Source organism: Columba livia, chromosome 7 (assembly GCF_036013475.1).
Source record: "Columba livia isolate bColLiv1 breed racing homer chromosome 7, bColLiv1.pat.W.v2, whole genome shotgun sequence".
NCBI classification, from domain to species: domain Eukaryota; kingdom Metazoa; phylum Chordata; class Aves; order Columbiformes; family Columbidae; genus Columba; species Columba livia.
The window spans coordinates 39310050-39329622 of record NC_088608.1 but is presented as its reverse complement, the minus strand read 5'-3'; the positions used below and the strand labels follow the sequence as shown (position 1 = coordinate 39329622).

Genomic DNA, 19573 nt, shown 5'->3' with positions numbered 1-19573 from the left:
TGGGGTGTTCCAGCCACGTCATTTTTCAGCTGTGCACTAACACAGAAAACCCAACTCAACACAGCTGTTCTGCAGTGAGTTCAGTGTAAATTGGGGAATGACCTATTAGAGAGCAGTGTAGGGGAAAGGGACCTGGGCATCCTGGGGACAGCAGGGTGACCATGAGCCAGCACTGGGCCCTTGTGGCCAGGAAGGCCAATGGTACCTGGGGTGGGTTAGAAGGGGGTGGTCAGTAGGTCAGAGAGGTTCTCCTGCCCCTCTGCTCTGCCCTGGGGAGACCACACCTGGAATATTGTGTCCAGTTGTGGCCCCTCAGTTCCAGCAGGACAGGGAACTGCTGGAGAGAGTCCAGCGCAGCCACCAAGATGCTGAAGGGAGTGGAGCATCTCCCGTGTGAGGAAAGGCTGAGGGAGCTGGGGCTCTGGAGCTGGACAAGAGGACACTGAGGGGTGACTCAGTCATGGGGATCAATATGGAAAGGGGGAGTGTCAGGAGGATGGAGCCAGGCTCTTCTGGGTGACAACCAGTGGTAGGACAAGGGGCAATGGGTGCAAACTGGAACACAGGAGGTTCCACTTAAATATGAGAAGAAACTTGTTCCTGGTGAGGGTGGCAGAGCCTGGCCCAGGCTGCCCAGGGAGGTTGTGGAGTCTCCTTCTGTGCAGACATTCCAACCCGCCTGGACACCTTCCTGTGTAACCTCATCTGGGTGTTCCTGCTCCATGGGGGGATTGCACTGGATGAGCTTTCCAGGTCCCTTCCAAACGCTGACACTCTGGGATTCTGTGAGTTATTCATTGACAGGAGGGACAGGCCAAAGCCATTTGCCTAAAGAACACTTTTCCTTAGGTGAAAGCCATCACTTTGTAGGATACTTTTTGTCTAATGATCGTCGGGGTAATTTGATGGGGTTTTTTATTTTGCATTGCAGAAGCTTGGGTTGAGGTTCTTGCTTGCTTATATGAATACCGGCAATGCAGTGACTTAGACCAGGACCACAAAATAGAAGTTTCCCACTGAGATCCTCCTACCTCTGCAGGGTCAGGGAGACAGAGGCACGTGGGCTGTGAGACTGAGAGCGGGGAGCCATGTGTTTTTAAATATATGTGAGATTTGACCTGCTTTCAAGCACTTTTCTCAAAACACGAGGAAGAAAAAAGCTGCGGAGAGGAAGGGACCCGTGAAACCGGAGGTCGGGCTGCTGCTGTGGTGTTATATTCAACTGCAGGTGGGATGGCAAATATCCACCTTTTGGGCAAGGCCTGAGAAACTAGTCTTTAACTTGGCTAGTGTGAATGTGTATGTAGGAAGGTTTTAAAAGGAGGGAAAAAATCCTGTTAATTTGGGCTATTTGTGGTTGAAATATCATAACCGCTTGGGTGTAATAAGAGAACTACAGTAACTTTTTGTTTTCAGAGAACTTGTTGGAAATATTACTCAAAATTAAGATTCATACGTTCTTGCAGAGGAGCTTTCTTTGTGAGGTGGTCATGTCAAAGCAGGGTTTCCCTGTCTAACTGCATCCGTAAATCAAGCTGGTGCCGCCTTCTCTGTGGAACTTCAGGTAAACTGGTTAGTTTTTAAAGCATAAGGTGTTTAGTAATTGCCTGTAGACTTTCAAGTAGTGCACAAACGCACAAGATTTTGCTTTGATTAACGTTTTTTTGTTTGTTTATTAACAAGGTGGTCATATAGGAACATTCATCAGAAGCTTTAGAAATTGGAGGAGATTTATGATGTCGCATGATGTCATTGCAGCATATGCTGCATTGTAAAACTTCAGAGCGACCACTGGTGAATAATGGAGCATTCATTCCCGCCTTCCAAATCCCGACATCAGCTATTCCCCAGGCTCTCCTAAACCAGAAACTGTGCCTGTAGGAACACGTAGCGAGAAGTTAGGCTGGGGAGGGTGTGATGGGAGGACCTCCAAAGGAGGGGTGGACGCTGTGATTCCCAGAAGCCATCGTGTTCAGGCCGCACAAAAGCTTGAGACTCTCGGCACTAAATGCTCTTCAGAAGGAAGTGGCTAAAAAAATCCTGGCCGGCTCGTGGGGAGCTTGTGAGAATGAGCACTAGAGGCCAAATTCTGGTGGGTTACACCATCCTGCGCTGGGGCTCGTGCCAGGGCCGAGCGCTTTCCCCGCTGCGACCGGAGCGGGGGGAGCGCAGCTCCGAGGGGCTGAGCAGCCAGCGACTCTGCTCAAAACCACACATGAAATGAATTTAGCAATCTTGGACTCTGGAACAATGATTCACTTTATAATATGACCACAAAATGTAGCTGAGTTGGTAATGATTGCTTCAAACGGCTCGAGAAACTGAATGAGCGAGGAGGAGCCGGGGTTACCCTTAGCCCTACTCAGTGTCCTTGTTGGGCCGGAGGTCGAGGCTTTTGCCCGGGCAGTGCAATAGAGGCAGACAAAGGTCTCATTCTTCAGTGGAAAATGTGCTTTAACAGCCAGCACTGTACACTAACACTTACCGAAGAATGAAAGGCTGCGTGTTACTCGTTGGGGATGTTCACAGCTGTGTGGCAAATACTCCTATAGCAAAGGAGTCAGAGGAAAATCCAAGGAAGCTTTCACAGCCCTCCATCCATGTTAAAAAGAGATACTTGGAAATCATAAAGACACAGATTTTGAGAATATAAATGAATTAAATGTCAATAATTGCATTACTGTGCTGTCTTGCCAAGGAAATAGCTGTTCCCGTGAGAGTCTATTACTGCATTAGGTCTTGGAGCGGAGTGTAACTTTTTGAAAGTGCTTTAGGTTTTCCAAATCTATCTTTCTGCTTGTATTTAGTTCTAAAACTAGTGGTAAACAGCAGCTTAGCCCTGCGAAAGTGTTCGTCGTCCTGCTCGCTTCAGTTCTTAAAGCTGCAAGAAGACTGAGCAAGCATTTAGAGCTTGGGTTTGACAGAAGTAGGTAACTGGAGCCTCCCCAGGCTGGTCTAAGTTGCTGCTGGTTCGCTTGTCCTGGTGGGACTGGGATCTTCGGGCTGGGACAGGAACCACGAGGTTTGGTCCAGATGGAGGTGGAGATGCAAAGCCTCGGGCGGGTAGGAGAATTCCGGGGTACATCCCTCCATTTGCAAGATAAAGAAACCCCCAAAGCTAGTTTATATTGCTTGCCGTATTTTTTTCCCCGGTGTCCTGACTACCGAATGCCTCTGACTTTACTGTACTTGTGTCCTTCTTCAAATCTCCACTGAAAGGATGAAAAGGGCACTTCAGAAACAGAACCGATAAACTGCATGCAGCCTGGCATGTTTTTAGTCTAACTAGAAAAGCTGCTTGGAAATAATTTTTTGCTTTTCATGCTGAAAACAGGCGGATCTATATCTTGATAATAATGACTCATTACAGTATTTCCTTAGATTTTTAAGTGGGACTGAGTTATGGCCCTTTGGTAATGTTTTGGGGGAGAAATGAAGACTTAAAATGCCTACATCTGAAAGAGAAATTCAGATTTAGAAGGAGAAGGAGCTCAAACCACTACACATGAAGAGAGCTGAAAAGTGGTTTTTGTAAAGAAGTTCCCTTGGACCGTGAAGAGCCTTCCTGGGCTGGCCCAGGTTCAGCCTTCAGGTGTTGCCCAAGGATTTTGGTGGTTGCTCAGCTGATCTCAGTTATCAATCAGCTCGGGGTGGCTGGCTGTGGGCACAGATCAACTCCTCTGCCGTGGTTATACCAGTATTGCCGCTCTTATGAACTGACCATCTGCTGTTTGCTTTTGTGAGCTCGTTAAGAATCGAGCGCAGCACCAGCCTGGGCTTAATTCCTGCATCCGAGCTCAGGAGCTCTTGAGTCTTCCCACTTTTGCCACTGTTTGTCTCTGAGAAGTCCTCTTTGGGTGTGCCGAAGTGGCTTGTGCTGCTGATGGGAGATAAATAAGAGCTTCTCTTGGAATTGCAGTGTTCATTTCAGTGCATGGAGACTGCTGTATGTTCCCCTTGGCTTCCTGAGTAGGCGCTAGACTGTCCATCCATCCAAGAAACGGAGTGGAACGTAACAAAGCTTCTGTGTTGTGGATTGGATTTGGTATGTTTGGGAGAGGGAGCAGCAGTGGCCCAAATGGGAATTAAAACACATTTTTTACATTTCTTTATTTTATTTACAACTGGCTGAAGTCAGCATCCTCATCTGGAACTGGCCAAGTCTTATTGGAGATGCTTTTCATGCTGCTGTGTGCGCCAGCGACCTCTTGGACGGAGGCGTTTGTTCCAGGGTTCAGCTCTGTGTTAGCAGCAGAAAGGCGCTTCTTGTGGAATAGCATTAAAAGCCGAGCCAAATTTTGCCTCATTTCGTATTACTTGACTTAAAATCTGCCGTCTTTGCCGGGATTTTGTGCAGCTTTTCTCTTTCTATCGTTATTCAGTTGAGAGGCTTTTAATTGCGTTGAAATGATCTCACGGTCAAGGCTAAAATTAGGGAGTTTTGTAAAGCTGGGTTTGTTGCTAGTGCAGAGATGAGGTTCAGGTGACCGAGTGCTTTGAAAGGGAGCTTTGTATCCACTTACTGGCTTTTCTTATCTTCATAATAATGACCAAGAATCAAATAATTTTAAAAAACACAACTGGAAACTACATTTCCATACATTCCTTGTGGGTAAACATATGCATAAAACATCGTACGTAACTGCACCCACAACATTCATTCTGATTAGTTGAATACACTTTTTTATACTAACTCTGCATGGTAAGTGAATGATTTCTGTCTTAAATTCTACATTTTTCCTCTGTGGTTACAACCAAAATTATACAGATTCCCTTTGTGGAATTAGATCCCAAACTACTTTCCCCCCAGGGTATTTTTAAACTTTTCGCCTAAATGATGCACATTATTTTAATTACAGCACATAACAATTATCTGGAAGCTGCCGGTTATCGTGTTGGTCCGAGGTGCCACTTAAGCCCTTCTCTTCTCATAATTAACAAGATAATAATTGTTTGGCGGGCAGGGCTGTGACCCCCGGTGGTGTCCTGGGGGGCAGCAGCATCGCGCACAAACGGGGCTTGTATTGATTTTACCTGCCGTGTTTCGGGATGATTGGTAAAAGGATTTCTCATCAGCTAACAGCCCTTATTTAACAAAAAATCTTCATCGGTTGGGTTAAATTCTGAGCTCAGATGTGTGATCGCATAAGGGAAAATTCCGCTGAGATTTGGGGTGGAGCGAAGCCCCCTCCTTAATACTTTTGTCTAACATATGTCACTGTATTAAAAATAATTACTTTGGTTCCTTAGAGGGGAAGAGGAAGGTTTGTTGGGTTTTTCTTTCAAACTTGGAGTTCTATATTGAGTAGGCAAATAAACTCCCGAGATTGCTTTCATTCGAAAAGGATCTTTTGAAATGGTACCTTTTCCTTGAATGGTGGCCAATTTAATTTAGATTATTGCTTCTGACAATTAACCTGGTGTTGGGCTGCACTTGTCTCATTAGCGATGTGGCGGGTGATGAACTCGGGTCCATGAGGGCTCGGCACTCGTTGGGAGACCCATTGGCCAGGCCAATCCATAAATCCACCGAAAAGCCATCTGGGAAGGGCTGGGATCAAACAAATGCATTAATGGTCTTAGCAAATTCATTCAATAGTTTTAACGGGAGAGAAGGTAAAACAGCAGAGGAGTCATGGGATTTAAAAATATATTCTGAAGTGATCTGGTTTTGATATTTTCATGTTTCAGCTTTTTCTAGTTGAGGCAGAATTTCTCCTTCAAAATGCGTCTGCTTTAAAAGCAGGTTTTTAAATAAAAAGGGAACGCGGTGATAGGAAGTACCAATAGGGCTAAATAATTAAAGAATAACATTCTGTTTTAATGTAATGCTTCATCTGCCAAGAGATGATCAGTTGATTTGTCTCGCATTGAGGCGGAACCAGTTGTGCAAGTTGTGGTTTCATGAACTGATTGTCCCCCTTTTTCTCCCCACATTTTTATCCACAGAAGCAAAATATCTTCTCCAAAATGTACAGATCTGTGTTACACAGGGAATATTCAGAAATATTGTAGAATTTTGGTGGTGATTTGATGAACAAAAGGATTAAAGATCATTTTCTGCAATAGTAAAAATGGCTTCACCAACTTTGTGTAGTTGAGGGCTCCTCATCTAAATATCATTAGATATTTAGTAAAGTTAGGAAAGTTTAAACATAATACAAATAATTTTAATAATAATACAAATAATTACAAGAAAAAAGACCTGAAAAAAAGGTTTTTTTGCGAATTTTGGGGCGTCTTCCATCTTTAATTTCTTAGTTATACCAACATGCTGTGTACCTGTGTCTGAATTTACATACATACATATATATATATATAAACTGTATAGTGTCCAGAATTAGTACAGATAAATGTATCTTTATATGCAGGAAGAGTGACAAGTATTACTCCCTTGAAGTAAGTGTTGTTTTTTTCTTCCTTTGAATTTAAATTCTCTTTGCATTTTATTGCATGAGCTCCCTACAAACACTTGACCAGTTTTGCTGTGCGGATCAGCAAAGGGGAGCATGATTTAAACTGACTGGTCTGTTCTGTCCCATTACATGGCTATGCATAGAATATTTGCAGCCACTTAAAAGGTATTATACGTGTTGTTCAGAAATAGTTAGCCCATTGAATATTTAATAGTGTATACATGAAAACCGATCCAGAAGAGGCTACGTGAGATTTGCTCTGGCAGGAAAGTGGGTTATTTTAGCAGAAAAATGGATGGTTTTGTGTCGCGGCCGGGAACCCGTGTTAGGGTGGCCGTGTCCCCCACCTTCCCTTCCCGTCCCCAAGGGTGATGTCCACCTTCTCTGCCCCTTCCCCAGGGACCCTCCCCAGGACCCTCCACCATTTATTTGTAAAAATTAAACTGGTTTTCTTTGTACAGAAGGAGGCTGAAAGGGCAGGCCAGAAGGTTGAGGTGGTTTTGTGGCCAGGGCCAATGTTGGTGGAGGGTTCTGCACTCTCCAGAGTCTGCTCTGCCCCACCAGCCTGGCAAGTATCCCTGTCTCTCATGAGATTGGAAAAGTAAGAAATTGCAAATGGTTTTGAAGTCTGAATTCAGTCTGGGACCTGCTGGGCAGCAGGATGACCATGAGCCAGCACTGGGCCCTTGTGGCCAGGAAGGCCAATGGTACCTGGGGTGGATGAGAAGGGGGTGGTCAGTAGGTCAGAGAGGTTCTCCTGCCCCTCTGCTCTGCCCTGGGGAGACCACACCTGGAATATTGTGTCCAGTTGTGGCCCCTCAGTTCCAGCAGGACAGGGAACTGCTGGAGAGAGTCCAGCGCAGCCACCAAGATGCTGAAGGGAGTGGAGCATCTCCCGTGTGAGGAAAGGCTGAGGGAGCTGGGGCTCTGGAGCTGGACAAGAGGAGACTGAGGGGGGACTCATTCCTGGGGATTAATATGGAAAGGGGGAGTGTCAGAAGGATGGAGCCAGGCTCTTCTCAGTGACAACCAGTGACAGGACAAGGGGCAATGGGTGCAAACTGGAACACAGGAGGTTCCACTTAAATTTGAGAAGAAACTTCTTCTCGGTGAGGGTAACAGAACACTGGACCAGGCTGCCCAGGGGGGTTGTGGAGTCTCCTTCTGTGCAGACATTCCAACCCGCCTGGACACCTTCCTGTGTAACCTCATCTGGGTGTTCCTGCTCCATGGGGGGATTGCACTGGATGAGCTTTCCAGGTCCCTTCCAACCCCTGACATCCTGGGATTCTGTGATTATTTTAGTATTTTAGGCATCTCAGACATTGGGGATAATTCTTTGGGAATAAAGTTTCTACTTACTCAAAATCTTTATTTCTTTGCATTTTGTACCAGTCTTAAGACTTGCAGTACAGAACAAGCAATAATACTCCATGTCTCCAAATGAACAACAGGCTTTGGGGGAGTATACCAGACTTTGTTTAAGATGCCAATACCCACGGTGCAACGCACATCCCACCACCCGAGCGGGCGCCAAGAGGAGGGGATGGTTATTGCCTGTGGGGAATGACTGTGTTGGCAGAATCCAGATTAAGGCTTTTCCTCTAGGATGACCTTTGAAATCAGGGAGGTTATGCAAACGCTTAGCCTCCCAAAGCCGCCTCTTTGCACTGCTTTGGTGCTCCCTGGGCATTGAGGTTCACTCTGGATTCTTTGCTGGATTATCAGAAGGTCGTTTTGTGTGTGCACGCAGTGTCTGCAGCTTCCTACCTGAGGCTTTGGGCAGTAATGTTACTTATATCTTATTATCTCCTTCGCTACGATGTTCTTAGTTGAAATCCTTGGTCAGTTGCTGTGCATTTGTGGTACAGAGCGCAGTGTAGGACGTACCTGATGGTAAAATGCATCTTTGGTAGGTACCACAGGTTTTCTAGCATTGGTACCATGTCCTGAAGAAGGCATCATCCCACTGGATCTTTATTTAACAATATTCCCCAGAGCTGTCGGTCTCTTCCTGCTTACTCTCATGTAGAAGCACAAAGACACCTGGAGTTTGGGGAGATAATTAGGAATTACAGCCTTTCCTCCCTTTTTTCTTGAAATACCAATGTAGGGGCTTTTTAGCTCTTTGCATTTGAACAGTTTTCTTCATAGCAACTCCGCAGCTCTCCTGCAGTTACACCAAAATTGTAGCTGCTGCATAAAGACACTGTAAACTTCTGGAAACCCTTCAAAGCAGGACAAGCGTGTGCTGCAAACCTCCAGATCCAGAAGGTGAATAACTCTTCCCAGTCTTTGCCATGTGCAAATTAACATAGTTCTTTCAGTCTTTTGTTCGCAAACTGACTAACGTGATGTCGAGGGTTTTGATTGCGGGTTGACAATAAAACCCTGGCAGATGTATTGTTAACAACATCTTCTCCCTTCAGTCCCTCCCTCTCCCCCCTTCCCACTCAGGACAGGCAATCGGGAGGGACAGAAGGACAGAGAGAAGAGAGTTGGAAGAATTAAACATGTTTTACTAATGCCACTAATTAGAATAGAGAAAATAATACAAACTATACAAAACCAATCTTTAAAGTCCCAGCAACTGCAGAGCCGGCACCCGAAGTCCTGGACTGGACTCTGCAGCCAACCGGAGCTGGATTCAGTCTGTCACTAGGCCTCAGTTCGCAGGAATGACTCACAAGGTTCCCTCCTAATGTCGGCCATAAGGAAAGGGACAACATCCTTGTGATCTCCCACTTTTATATGAAGTATTCACGTGAATGGGATGTTATGCTCAGTTGGTCAGTTTTTGGCCACCAGTTTCTCGTTGTCCCTCTCACGAGCTGTCCATCCATGCTTATCAATAACTTCACATTCCATTGCTGTGTTTACCAAAACATGTATCTGGTTCTCCAGGAAAATGCAGCTGATATGAAGCTTTAGCTGACAGGCAAATTCACTAACAGAGAAACTTGTTTTTAACAAAACCAGGACACATGAAGATGAAAATGCTAGCAGGATCCCAAAAAGGATCTGGTGGCTTTATAAGGAAAGAGTTTCAGTTCTAGGAAGATGTAGGCTAAGAAAACAAATCTGGGTTCATCTCAGCATCGTGTGGGCTCATCAGCAGAACAAGGGAAAAGTGTTTTATCTGAGTCTGGTAACAGTTCCTGCTGCTCTTAGTCATCTCCTCTAGTGGTGAACTGCAGGCTGTTTTCTTTCTCCTTTGTTTTCTGTTGATAGGAAATGTAGCATAGTTCAGGAACCAGCAAAGCTTTATTTAGACTTGTCAGAAATGCAGAATTGTTTTGCTCTTCCTTGGAAGAAAAGAGGGAACCCGAGAATCGGGGTCGTCAGCTGAAAGGAGTGTCAGCGAAGGAAAAATTTGCGTTGGATTTAATTGAATGTCTCTGAGTTTACCACGCTGCTCATATGCTCATATTAGGGTCAAAGTTTATTAAAATGTATTTTGAAAACAAATATTGCAACCTTAAAGATCCTATTCTCTGTCTGTCTCCAGCAGATCAATTGGGAAGGGAAGGATAAGGCTTGATCCTTTGCCTTTTACCCATGTGTGAGCGATGAGGGAGACCTGAGCCCTCAACAAACCCTGAGTCTTTGCTCTATTGCATATTATTAAATATATACGTGTGCGCACATTTATATATGGATAATTTTCCTCCCTTATAATTTTTGGATATAAAAATGCTCTAATACAAGTCTTACCGCCTTGGTTCACTGCTTCACGGTGGATCTAGTTCTTACCTGAACAGCACGAAATCTACAAGGATCAAGCCTACAGACATAGTTTGCTGTTGTACAGATCTGGAAATGCTCTTACAGTAACACAGCTGCAGAGAGCAAAGGGTTCTGAGTCAAATTGCGGAGGTAACAGCAGCTGGATCTCACCTATTGCATTCAGGTGGAATTAGCATCCTACTGTTCTTCAGTTGTTCATGTTGGCTTTTTGTTGGTTTCTTTTTTTCCGTGGAAGTCAAGAACTGAACGTCTGGTGGGAGGAAAGAAAAGACAGAAGGCAGGACAAAAGTAGTAATTTAGCGCAAAAGAAACGTTCTGCTAGTCTTTATACAGCGTAAGGAAAACCCCAAAAGACGCAAATCTTAAACTGAAGAGATTAAGTTGTTAAAACTCGGTAGGCCAAGATACGAACGTGCGTTCGGTTCAGGGCTCGGTTTGTGCAGCACAGCATGCCGCGTGTCCGCATTTTGATTTGGACTCAAGACCCATGAATTTTCAGATCTCCTTGCAGCTGACTCCACACAAAGCCCGTTGGCCACTGTGTGTCTGCAGCCCCAGCCAGGCTTTCTGCCTTTCTGTGAGTAGGCAGCATATTCAGCGTCATACAAGGCCAAACAATGTCCGTAGGCTTAATTCTAAGCCTATTAGCCTCTACAATGTCCTATTAGCGCTGCTCTTTTGTAACCTTTAAAATGTGTTTTATGTATTCAGTTGCAGTGCCACGTTATTGTGCTTTTTTCCTGCTCAGTGGGCCGTCTTTCCCTGGGAAGCTTATAGGCCAGCATTGAAACTGGGGGAATACAAGGAGTTGGGGGCACTGGCATCAGGTTTTTCCTCAAAGAGGGAAAACATCTTCCACCTCACTTCTCCACTTGAAAACACCACAATATAAAACCCAAGAAAGGCTTCTGGAAGGTGGGGACCAAAGGCTGTGGGCCCAGGTGTCTTGTTCTCCTTGCTGGAGGTGTTATGGGGCACTTGTGTCATGGAATCACAGGATGGTTTGGGTTGAAGGGACCTTCTCAGCTCCCCAGTGCCACCCCTGCCGTGACCAGGGACATCTTCACCAGCTCATGTTGCTTGGTGGCGTTAGACTGGCAGGGAACTGACAGAGGAGCTTGGGAGGCAAACATTTGTGTGAAGTTCTGCTCCTTTTACTCATCTGCAGCGTCTCCAGATCCACGAGCAGTGAAGGGAGCTCTTTGGTCAGGGACAGGCTGAGCTGTGACACTCAGGTCTGGATTTCAAAGGGTGTTTGGGAGGAGGCACCAGCCCGTGCTCCTCAGCGATCTCCCCTTACAGGGCTGAGCTGGGGAGGTTGCCCGAAAGACAGGGATTTCATGGAAAAATGGGGAGACTACCCTGCTTGGGGCTTTGCGTGGGGATGACGGTGAAGGAGCGGGTGCTGCAATGCTCCAGGCACTGGGGCTACTGAGGAATCATAGGATCATAATATCACAGAATTACAGAATCACAGGATCCCAGAATGTGAGGGGTTGGAAGGGACCTGGAAAGCTCATGCAGTGCAATCCCCCCATGGAGCAGGAACACCCAGATGAGGTTACACAGGAAGGTGTCCAGGCGGGTTGGAATGTCTGCACAGAAGGAGACTCCACAACCTCCCTGGGCAGCCTGGGCCAGGCTCTGCCACCCTCACCAGGAACAAGTTTCTTCTCATCTTTAAGTATATCTGTCTCGTATAATACTACCAAGAAAAGCAGCATTGGAGTGAAGGTGCCTCTCAGGAGAGGTAAAGCTGAGCCGACAGAGTTAGGAAGGTCAGCTGCTAATTGCTGCTTCATACGCTCAATATGCAGTAGCCTTTCCACCATGAGTTTGCAGGACTGAAAATACTTCATTGTGGTGCCATGGAAAAGGTGCTGAGGAGTGGTTCTCCTTGTCAGATGAAAGAAAAAGAGGATTTCTCTCCCTTTATTCATGTGCTTCTTCTTGCTGTCCAGGGTAAGTGCAGGTTCATCCCAGAAGTGCCGAAAGGGAGATGTTGTGCAGGGCTAAATGTGGTTTTCCTCAACAGAGGTAGTAGGTTTAAAAGTAATACAGAAAAATCTAAAAAGCATTTTGTACCTCTGGTGCTTCCTCACCCTTCTATTTGTTTGTGGTATTCATTTTCTATCATGTAACAGTTTTAAAAATAATCCCCCGAAGTAAATAACATTAACCCTTTTTTTTTTCTTAGCAATTATTGGCTGTTTTTTCCAACAGAATAGCGGGCTGGAAAATTAAATAAAGACTTCCAAAATAACAAGCCTCAGAAAATGTTATTGAATTTGTGGGTTCATTCTGTTCTCTCTTTCTCTCTCTGCCCCCCACCCATTATTATTTTTTTTTTAAGAAGATCTTTATTAATTTAGTCTAGTAACTTAGTGCCTATATTAAATTAATCTAATAAAAGTCAGGGTCCTCCCATAACGTTTCCCAAATGTGAAGCAGCATCTGTTACATGAGGCACAATCTTCTTCCAGTAAAATGTAAACCTGATATGTAGAATTACAAGGCATCAAACTGTTTGGTGTGTGTTATTGAAGTCAAATACTCGAGAACAGTCGTGCTGGAGTAAAGTAGTGGGCTGCACTAGCATTCGAAAAATTAAGAACTCCGACCAAGTTTCGTACATCAAAGCGACGTTCATCAGTCTGAAGGTCAGCAAATAAACCTTGTAATGTAACAGTCTTTCTATTCACAGTCACATCCATGTTTCTCTAAACATTTTAATATAGAATCATATATATATCATATATAATCATGGTGATGTGCAGTCTGTGTGCGAAGCCCTTGAGCTGGGGTGGGGTGTTTGGATTATTTATTGTGGGCTGAAATAAGGAAGGAGGGGGAATTCTTTTGTATTGGCACAAACCCGGGATTATGTTCACTCCGTGCTTTCCGTCACTGAATCAGCGATATGCCGATTGTTGTAATGCAGTCTACCTCACAGGGATGTTACGAAGCTTAATTAATGAATGTTTTTAAAGTGCTTTGGGATCCTCTGGTGCAAGGCGCTTTAGAAGCACAGGGGAGGATTACGCTGATTATTTTTCCCATCTATTACCCCAAAGTATCATGGTTGAAATTCAATAGAATAATATGGGCACCCTTAGAATGATGGGCAAAGGCAGTATAATGTTTTTGTAAATTACCATAAGAGCTAGAAAGGGCAGCTCAATAATATAATACAAAATTAATATAATCAGGCTTTTTTTTTCTTTTTAATTGCTCCCATTACTTTTTTTTCCTCCTTTCTGCTTGAAAAGTCATTCCCTTTGCTGGATTAACACTAATAACTACAAATTATGCCTTTATGTTTTTACAGTTTGATGATACACCACAGCCAGAGCACAGGTTAGAAAACGCAGGCTGAGTTATTAGGGACCGCAGGGTGGTGATTTCCTGCAAACCAATTTATGGATAAATAATTCTATGTACTTATTACATGGGACAGGCAGGTTTTAATTTCTGTAACACAGTACAGCTGAACAAAGGAAAATTACATGTTACAGCGGCAGGGCAGGATGCCTCTGAAGGGGATAAACAGATGCAACCAGCGTCACAAGAGCTCACCCGTCTCACGGGGCCGTGTCTGTCGTGGCAATGGATAAATGGCTTGGAAGTGAGGGTGTATTGGTTGTTCTGTTGAGGTCTCTGCCTGAAGTTGTAAAAGGAATCAAAAGTGTTTGGGTGGCAATGCTAATCCGTACTGAAAAGGGGCCAATAAGAAAGATGGGGGCAGACTTTAGCAGGGCCTGTTGCGATAGGACAATGGGTGATGGTTTAAACTAAAGGAGGGAGATTCAGGCTGGACATGAGGAAGGAACTGTTGGCCCTGAGGGTGGTGAGAGCCTGGCCCAGGTACCCAGAGAGGTGGTGGATGAACCATCCCTGGAGACATCCCAGGCCAGGCTGGACGGGGCTCTGAGCAACCTGAGCTGGTGAAGATGTCCCTGCTCATGGCAGGGGGGGCACTGGGGGAGCTGGGAAGGTCCTTCAACCCACACTATTCTGTGATTCCATGTTAATTCTGCTTTAGCCCCAACCTTGCATTTATTCTGTTCACACCTTGCTAGGATGAGGTGCCAGGAATGATCCCTGTGCTTTGGCTGCATCACTTTCAGACGACAGACCCTGTGACAAGTTCTGCTAGATACAGAGGTCAGCTATGGTAGTGCTGATCAAGCCTTCTCTTTGACATATTGTTCTTCTTTGTTATCACTTTCTCCTCCAAAGGAGCTGTATTTAAATGAAACCGCATTGAAGGCGCTCTGGTGGGGTGGCAGGTCATTGGCCTCCATGGAACAACAGCAGTAAATTGCTGTGGTTGTTATATATGAACCTGATACTCAAGCTCACAGCAGTTTGCTTTGGCAAAACTTGTGGTTTGGCATTCTGGTGGGTAAAGGGAGTTATGCACATTTAAAACTAGGTTACTCTGTCTTTTGTCCCTGTCTGCATTTGGATGAAGCTGGAGCTTAAACTTAATAAAAGGCCTGTCTGGAGAAGGACATGCCATTCAAGAACCAACAGCCAGCTTGGATGGAAAAATCTCTTCTAAAATACATCTGGAAAAAAAATTCTTTTGGGAAAACTGTTTGGTCTGTTCATTGTCTTTAGTTGCCTAACTGGCCCTGGGCTTCATTGAGCCGTTTCTAGGTGAGTTCTCGAGAGCTGCTCTAGCGTGCGGCCGTTGCTGGAGTGTCTGCAAGCTTTCCATTCTCTTGAAGTTCCCCTTCAGAAAACTCTCACAGGAGAAGAGTCCTAGAGGATCATTGACACAGGAAGCAGAACCAGACTTGTTAACAGAAGAGTTGTGTGAATTCCTGAAAGACGTGCTCTTGGATTTCCTGAGTGGTCTCGTTCGCTTCACGTTGTCCACATGTCGTTTTGAGAGGGTCTGGAGCTGACGGAGTGACGTTCTTGAAGCAGTTGTTTATTCATTAATAATGCAGTGACCCTTGCTCGTTCCTGTCCCCACTCCTAAGTCTTGGTTGTGGTGGATAAAAACTTGCTCAGTGATTCTTTAAAGTCCTGAGCTGCATCCTTTGGAGTCAATGAGAGGGACAGTAAAACACGTGGCTGTGGAAGTGAGTCGTCGCTACCAGGCTGCTCTCATCTTGGCCTTGCTCTTACACTAGGAACACCCAGTCCTGGATGAGAAGGACATTTGTGAGGGGAAAATTTTGATCTGCTCATCATTCAGGGATGCGCGGAGAATACGTTTGCTCAACAAGTCAGCAGTGTCTTCCCTAGTGCAGCAAGTACGGTGTCAGTGCCATGAAATGAGCCCTCCGGGGAGTCTGCAGAGGAGCTGATGGAAATCACAGTTTCTCGCTGTCCTTTGGACCAGCCTAATGCGCTCTAGAACAAAACAAAAAATAATCACATGTAATTAAGGGCAAGTGTAGAGTCTGTCATCTGGGCAGGAACAACCCCAGGTTCCAGTATAAGTTGGGGAATGACCTATTAGAGAGCAGCGTAGGGGAAAGGGACCTGGGGGTTCTGGGGACAGCAGGGTGACCATGAGCCAGCACTGGGCCCTTGTGGCCAGGAAGGCCAATGGTACCTGGGGTGGATTAGAAGGGGGTGGTCAGTAGGTCAGAGAGGTTCTCCTGCCCCTCTGCTCTGCCCTGGGGAGACCACACCTGGAATATTGTGTCCAGTTGTGGCCCCTCAGTTCCAGCAGGACAGGGAACTGCTGGAGAGAGTCCAGCACAGCCACCAAGATGCTGAAGGGAGTGGAGCATCTCCCGTGTGAGGAAAGGCTGAGGGAGCTGGGGCTCTGGAGCTGGACAAGAGGAGACTGAGGGGGGACTCATTCATGGGGATCAATATGGAAAGGGGGAGTGTCAGGAGGATGGAGCCAGGCTCTTCTCAGTGACAACCAGTGACAGGACAAGGGGCAATGGGTGCAAACTGGAACACAGGAGGTTCCACTTAAATCTGAGAAGAAACTTCTCCATGGTGAGGGTGGCAGAGCCTGGCCCAGGCTGCCCAGGGGGGTTGTGGAGTCTCCTTCTGTGCAGACATTCCAACCCGCCTGGACACCTTCCTGTGTAACCTCATCTGGGTGTTCCTGCTCCATGGGGGGATTGCACTGGATGAGCTTTCCAGGTCCCTTCCAACCCCTCACATTCTGGGATTCTATAATATCACACCGGCTGAAAAAACAGCGTACGTCAGCAGTGCTGTAACTTAGAGTAGAGAACCCACAGCAGGTGTTAACGTGCAGAGGCACCCAGCATCACGGTAACACCTGTGTTTGTCTAAATCCAGCCAAAACAATTTCCTCGCCGCTTGTAGAGGAGGATTAAATAAAACACTCCAAAATCTACCTGACTTCCAGCAGTAGCAGACATTTCCTGCAAAGCGATTTGCACGGTATTTCCCACGGCGCGCTGTGGTTTTCCTCTCCTGATCTTTTTGAGTTTTGGGACACCTTTGGTGCCTTCAGTGACCCCACGGTCTGTTTGTCTCTGGGCAGCGCTGCCAGGCCCCGTGTTGCAGATGGTTTGTTCTCAGAGCGAATGAAAAATACACTCTCTTGTAAAATATTACCAATTTAGATGTGACTTATGGGGCACATATGATGCTTATTTTTTCAATTACACGAAAACTTGGCGTGGTTAAACGTAGGAAGCCAAGTGTTCTGTGAAGCTGGTATAGATTTCTGGATTTTTAGGTGATTTTGCTTTAAATTATTACATAGCAGAAGGGGGTGAAGGATGTCAGCAGCTAAACTGTGTTTTCCCAGCATGTATTTCACTCAGTGGACCCTTGATGCTCATTTCATGACTAATATATGCTGTACTATATGCATTTCTTGTTGTCACCAGAGATAACATGAAGTAAACTATCCCCTTAAGAAAAACAGCTTTTCTTGGCAAGGGGAATGTGACTCGAGGAGCCGGCGCTGGAGCCATACGGCGCTGTGAACGAGCGCTGTGTGTTACTGGAGCCGAGTCCAGGCACTATTTATACTGCAGCATATTCAGCACCAGATTGTTCAATCTTAATACTGAAACAGTGCATCATTTAAATGTTTTTGTTCTGTTTATGCCCCATTTCCAAGCGTTGGATATCAAGCAACTTTTTGTGTCATTTGGACAACATCTCCCCTTGCGAAATCTCTTGAAATACCGTCCTGTCTGTACCAGCGTCTTCCAGTGATGTTTTGGGCCGCTGAGCATGAACTGGGTCGCTTTGAGTTGCTTTCCATATGTGGTGATACAACACCTTGCAAGGCAGCGTGTCAGTGGTAAATGCAAACATTTACAAAAGGAGTTGTACTATTTCCTCCTCAACCTGTGTAGGAATGGGGAAAATATATTCCAATGGGCTCGTGGTCTGTCATTGTCCCTGTGCAAGAAGCTTCGTTTCCCTGTTTCAGAGGTGGGACTTATTTCGTGGTCGTGTTTGGGGGAATAAAAGCAGTTGCTGGAGCGCTGAATGGCTTTGCTCTCGTGTAAGATGGCACTGTGGCTTTTCTTTGTTTGACGCCTTCCTGGAAGTCGTTCCTGGGTGTTAGTCATTGGTTTTGGTGTGGGTGGCCCCTCTGCAATTGTCTGAACACAAATAATACCTCTGCACCAAACAGCTCACCAGCCAAGCTTCCCGGCTTTGTGACAAGCTCATCCAGAAGAGGTGATGATCCCTATTAAAGAATGAACAGACGTAGAAACAGAACTTGCAGCGTTCTTCCCCGCCCCCAAAATGCTATTTTGGATCTGCGGTCAGCCGCTTGCAGTTGGTTTTTTTTTTTGCAAAGAAAAGGAACTGTCTGCATAGTGCCACTTGTAGCTGGGAGCGAACTCATAGTGTGGCGTGGATTTCAGTGCCGTCCATCGCACGGGGAACCCTGCCGTGCTCAGACAGGAACCGTGTGCTGAAATCCCACACGTAGCAATTTCCCTGTGCATTTACTTATTCGAGGGCTTTGCAGCCTGCAAAATTTGGACTATGGAGTATTTAAAGCTTGTTCTAACTTGGAGAACTAGGCTTTAGTGGGATGATGAAAGCTGTGGAGGGAGGAAGCCTCCTGTGCTTCCTTGAAGTAATTTAGGCGCCAGGAACATGTCAGCAACTCTCTGCTAAGAATTTGAAATCTATTCCTGCTCTTCCTCATTGTTTCCCTCAGAAGTCTGTACAACACATCTTTTTGAGCAAGACTGCAATAAATTGGGTCTCAGGAACAAACAAGCTTATCAAAGGTTTTAATAAATGTCTGGTAAAATATAAAGTACGATTTTTTTTGTTGTCTTTTCAGGAATAATCAAGCTTGGGAGGTGGAATCCCCTCCCTCTCAGTTATGTGACTGATGCACCAGATGCGACAGTAGCCGACATGCTACAAGATGTCTATCATGTTGTGACATTGAAAATCCAATTACAAAGGTGGGTGTTTCTGAACATCTGTCTATTCTCTGGTCTCGGAGCTGCTCCGTCGATTACAGCATTACTACAGAGATTAGCACGTCCTGGCTTCATTAATACCTGGTCTTTTCGTGCAAGGAAAAATGAAGAGAAGGCTGATTTTTGGTGCATGTTCCAAATGATTTTGTGTTTTCTGCAGTAGCAATATGGTAGCAGAGAGGGAAGGGGCAGAAGCTCAGTCAGTAAAGATCCAGGGCCTTTGAAGGCAGACCTTTCCACAACCCCTAATTTCATTGATTCCTGAGGCCTTCTTGTCTCAAAAAGATAGAGTCCTTGCCTTTTCCCAGGGGCTGCATTGTGAGAATCGGGGTCTTCTTCTGCCAGCTGGGGAGAAGGGAGCTTGTTGGCTTTCCTTTTCTCTCCAGTGGTCTTCCCAGTGCAAAGGCAAGAAGACGAGACAGGGATGTGTGGCTGCAGCTCTATTTGACGCTGGAGTGTATTTTCCTTCCCTGATTAGAACACAAAAGCTCCTGACGTTTTTACTAGCCCTCCCTTCCCCAACACCCACTTTTTCTCCCCCTTTCAGTGGAGACGGTGGGGACGTGCGTCTGTGTCCTTTGGCAGCAGGTACATACCCTCCAACCGCTCGGTTTGGTTTGGAGCTGGTGCCCTATTGACATTCACGTCCCAAAAAGCAACATTTCTTTCCTGTTACATCTCTGGTGGGGCTCAGGGTTTTCAGTTCCCACTAACGGGCGTTTCCTGGGGTTTATGTACCGTTGTAATTTCTCAGCTAGAGTACGTAGTTGCAGAAGAGCATCTAGAGCCCGTAGCCACTCTAAAACTGGAGTGCAGTCACTCATCTCCTCAGCAGGATGAGCTGCCACGAGTCCATCCAGCCTCTCCTCACGTCCTGTTGCTAGAGGCTATCAACCCCAGATCAAGGTCTCATTCTTTATCTTCAAAGTACTCGAATGCTTGGGTGCCGTGTAAATGAAAGATAGCCCCTGACTTTGAGATAAAGATTGAGAT

The 19573-nt window shown here is 45.8% G+C and overlaps 1 protein-coding gene across 4 annotated transcripts in view; it reads left to right on the top strand.

Moving 5' to 3' along the window:
* Positions 1–19573, top strand: part of SATB2 (SATB homeobox 2) — a 168417-nt gene that overhangs the window by 88831 nt on the left and 60013 nt on the right. For all 4 annotated transcript variants that reach the window (XM_065069483.1, XM_065069484.1, XM_065069486.1 and 1 more), the window contains one exon: positions 18436–18562. In XM_065069483.1, the coding sequence (XP_064925555.1) occupies positions 18436–18562 (127 nt within the window). The remainder of the gene's footprint in view (positions 1–18435; positions 18563–19573) is intronic.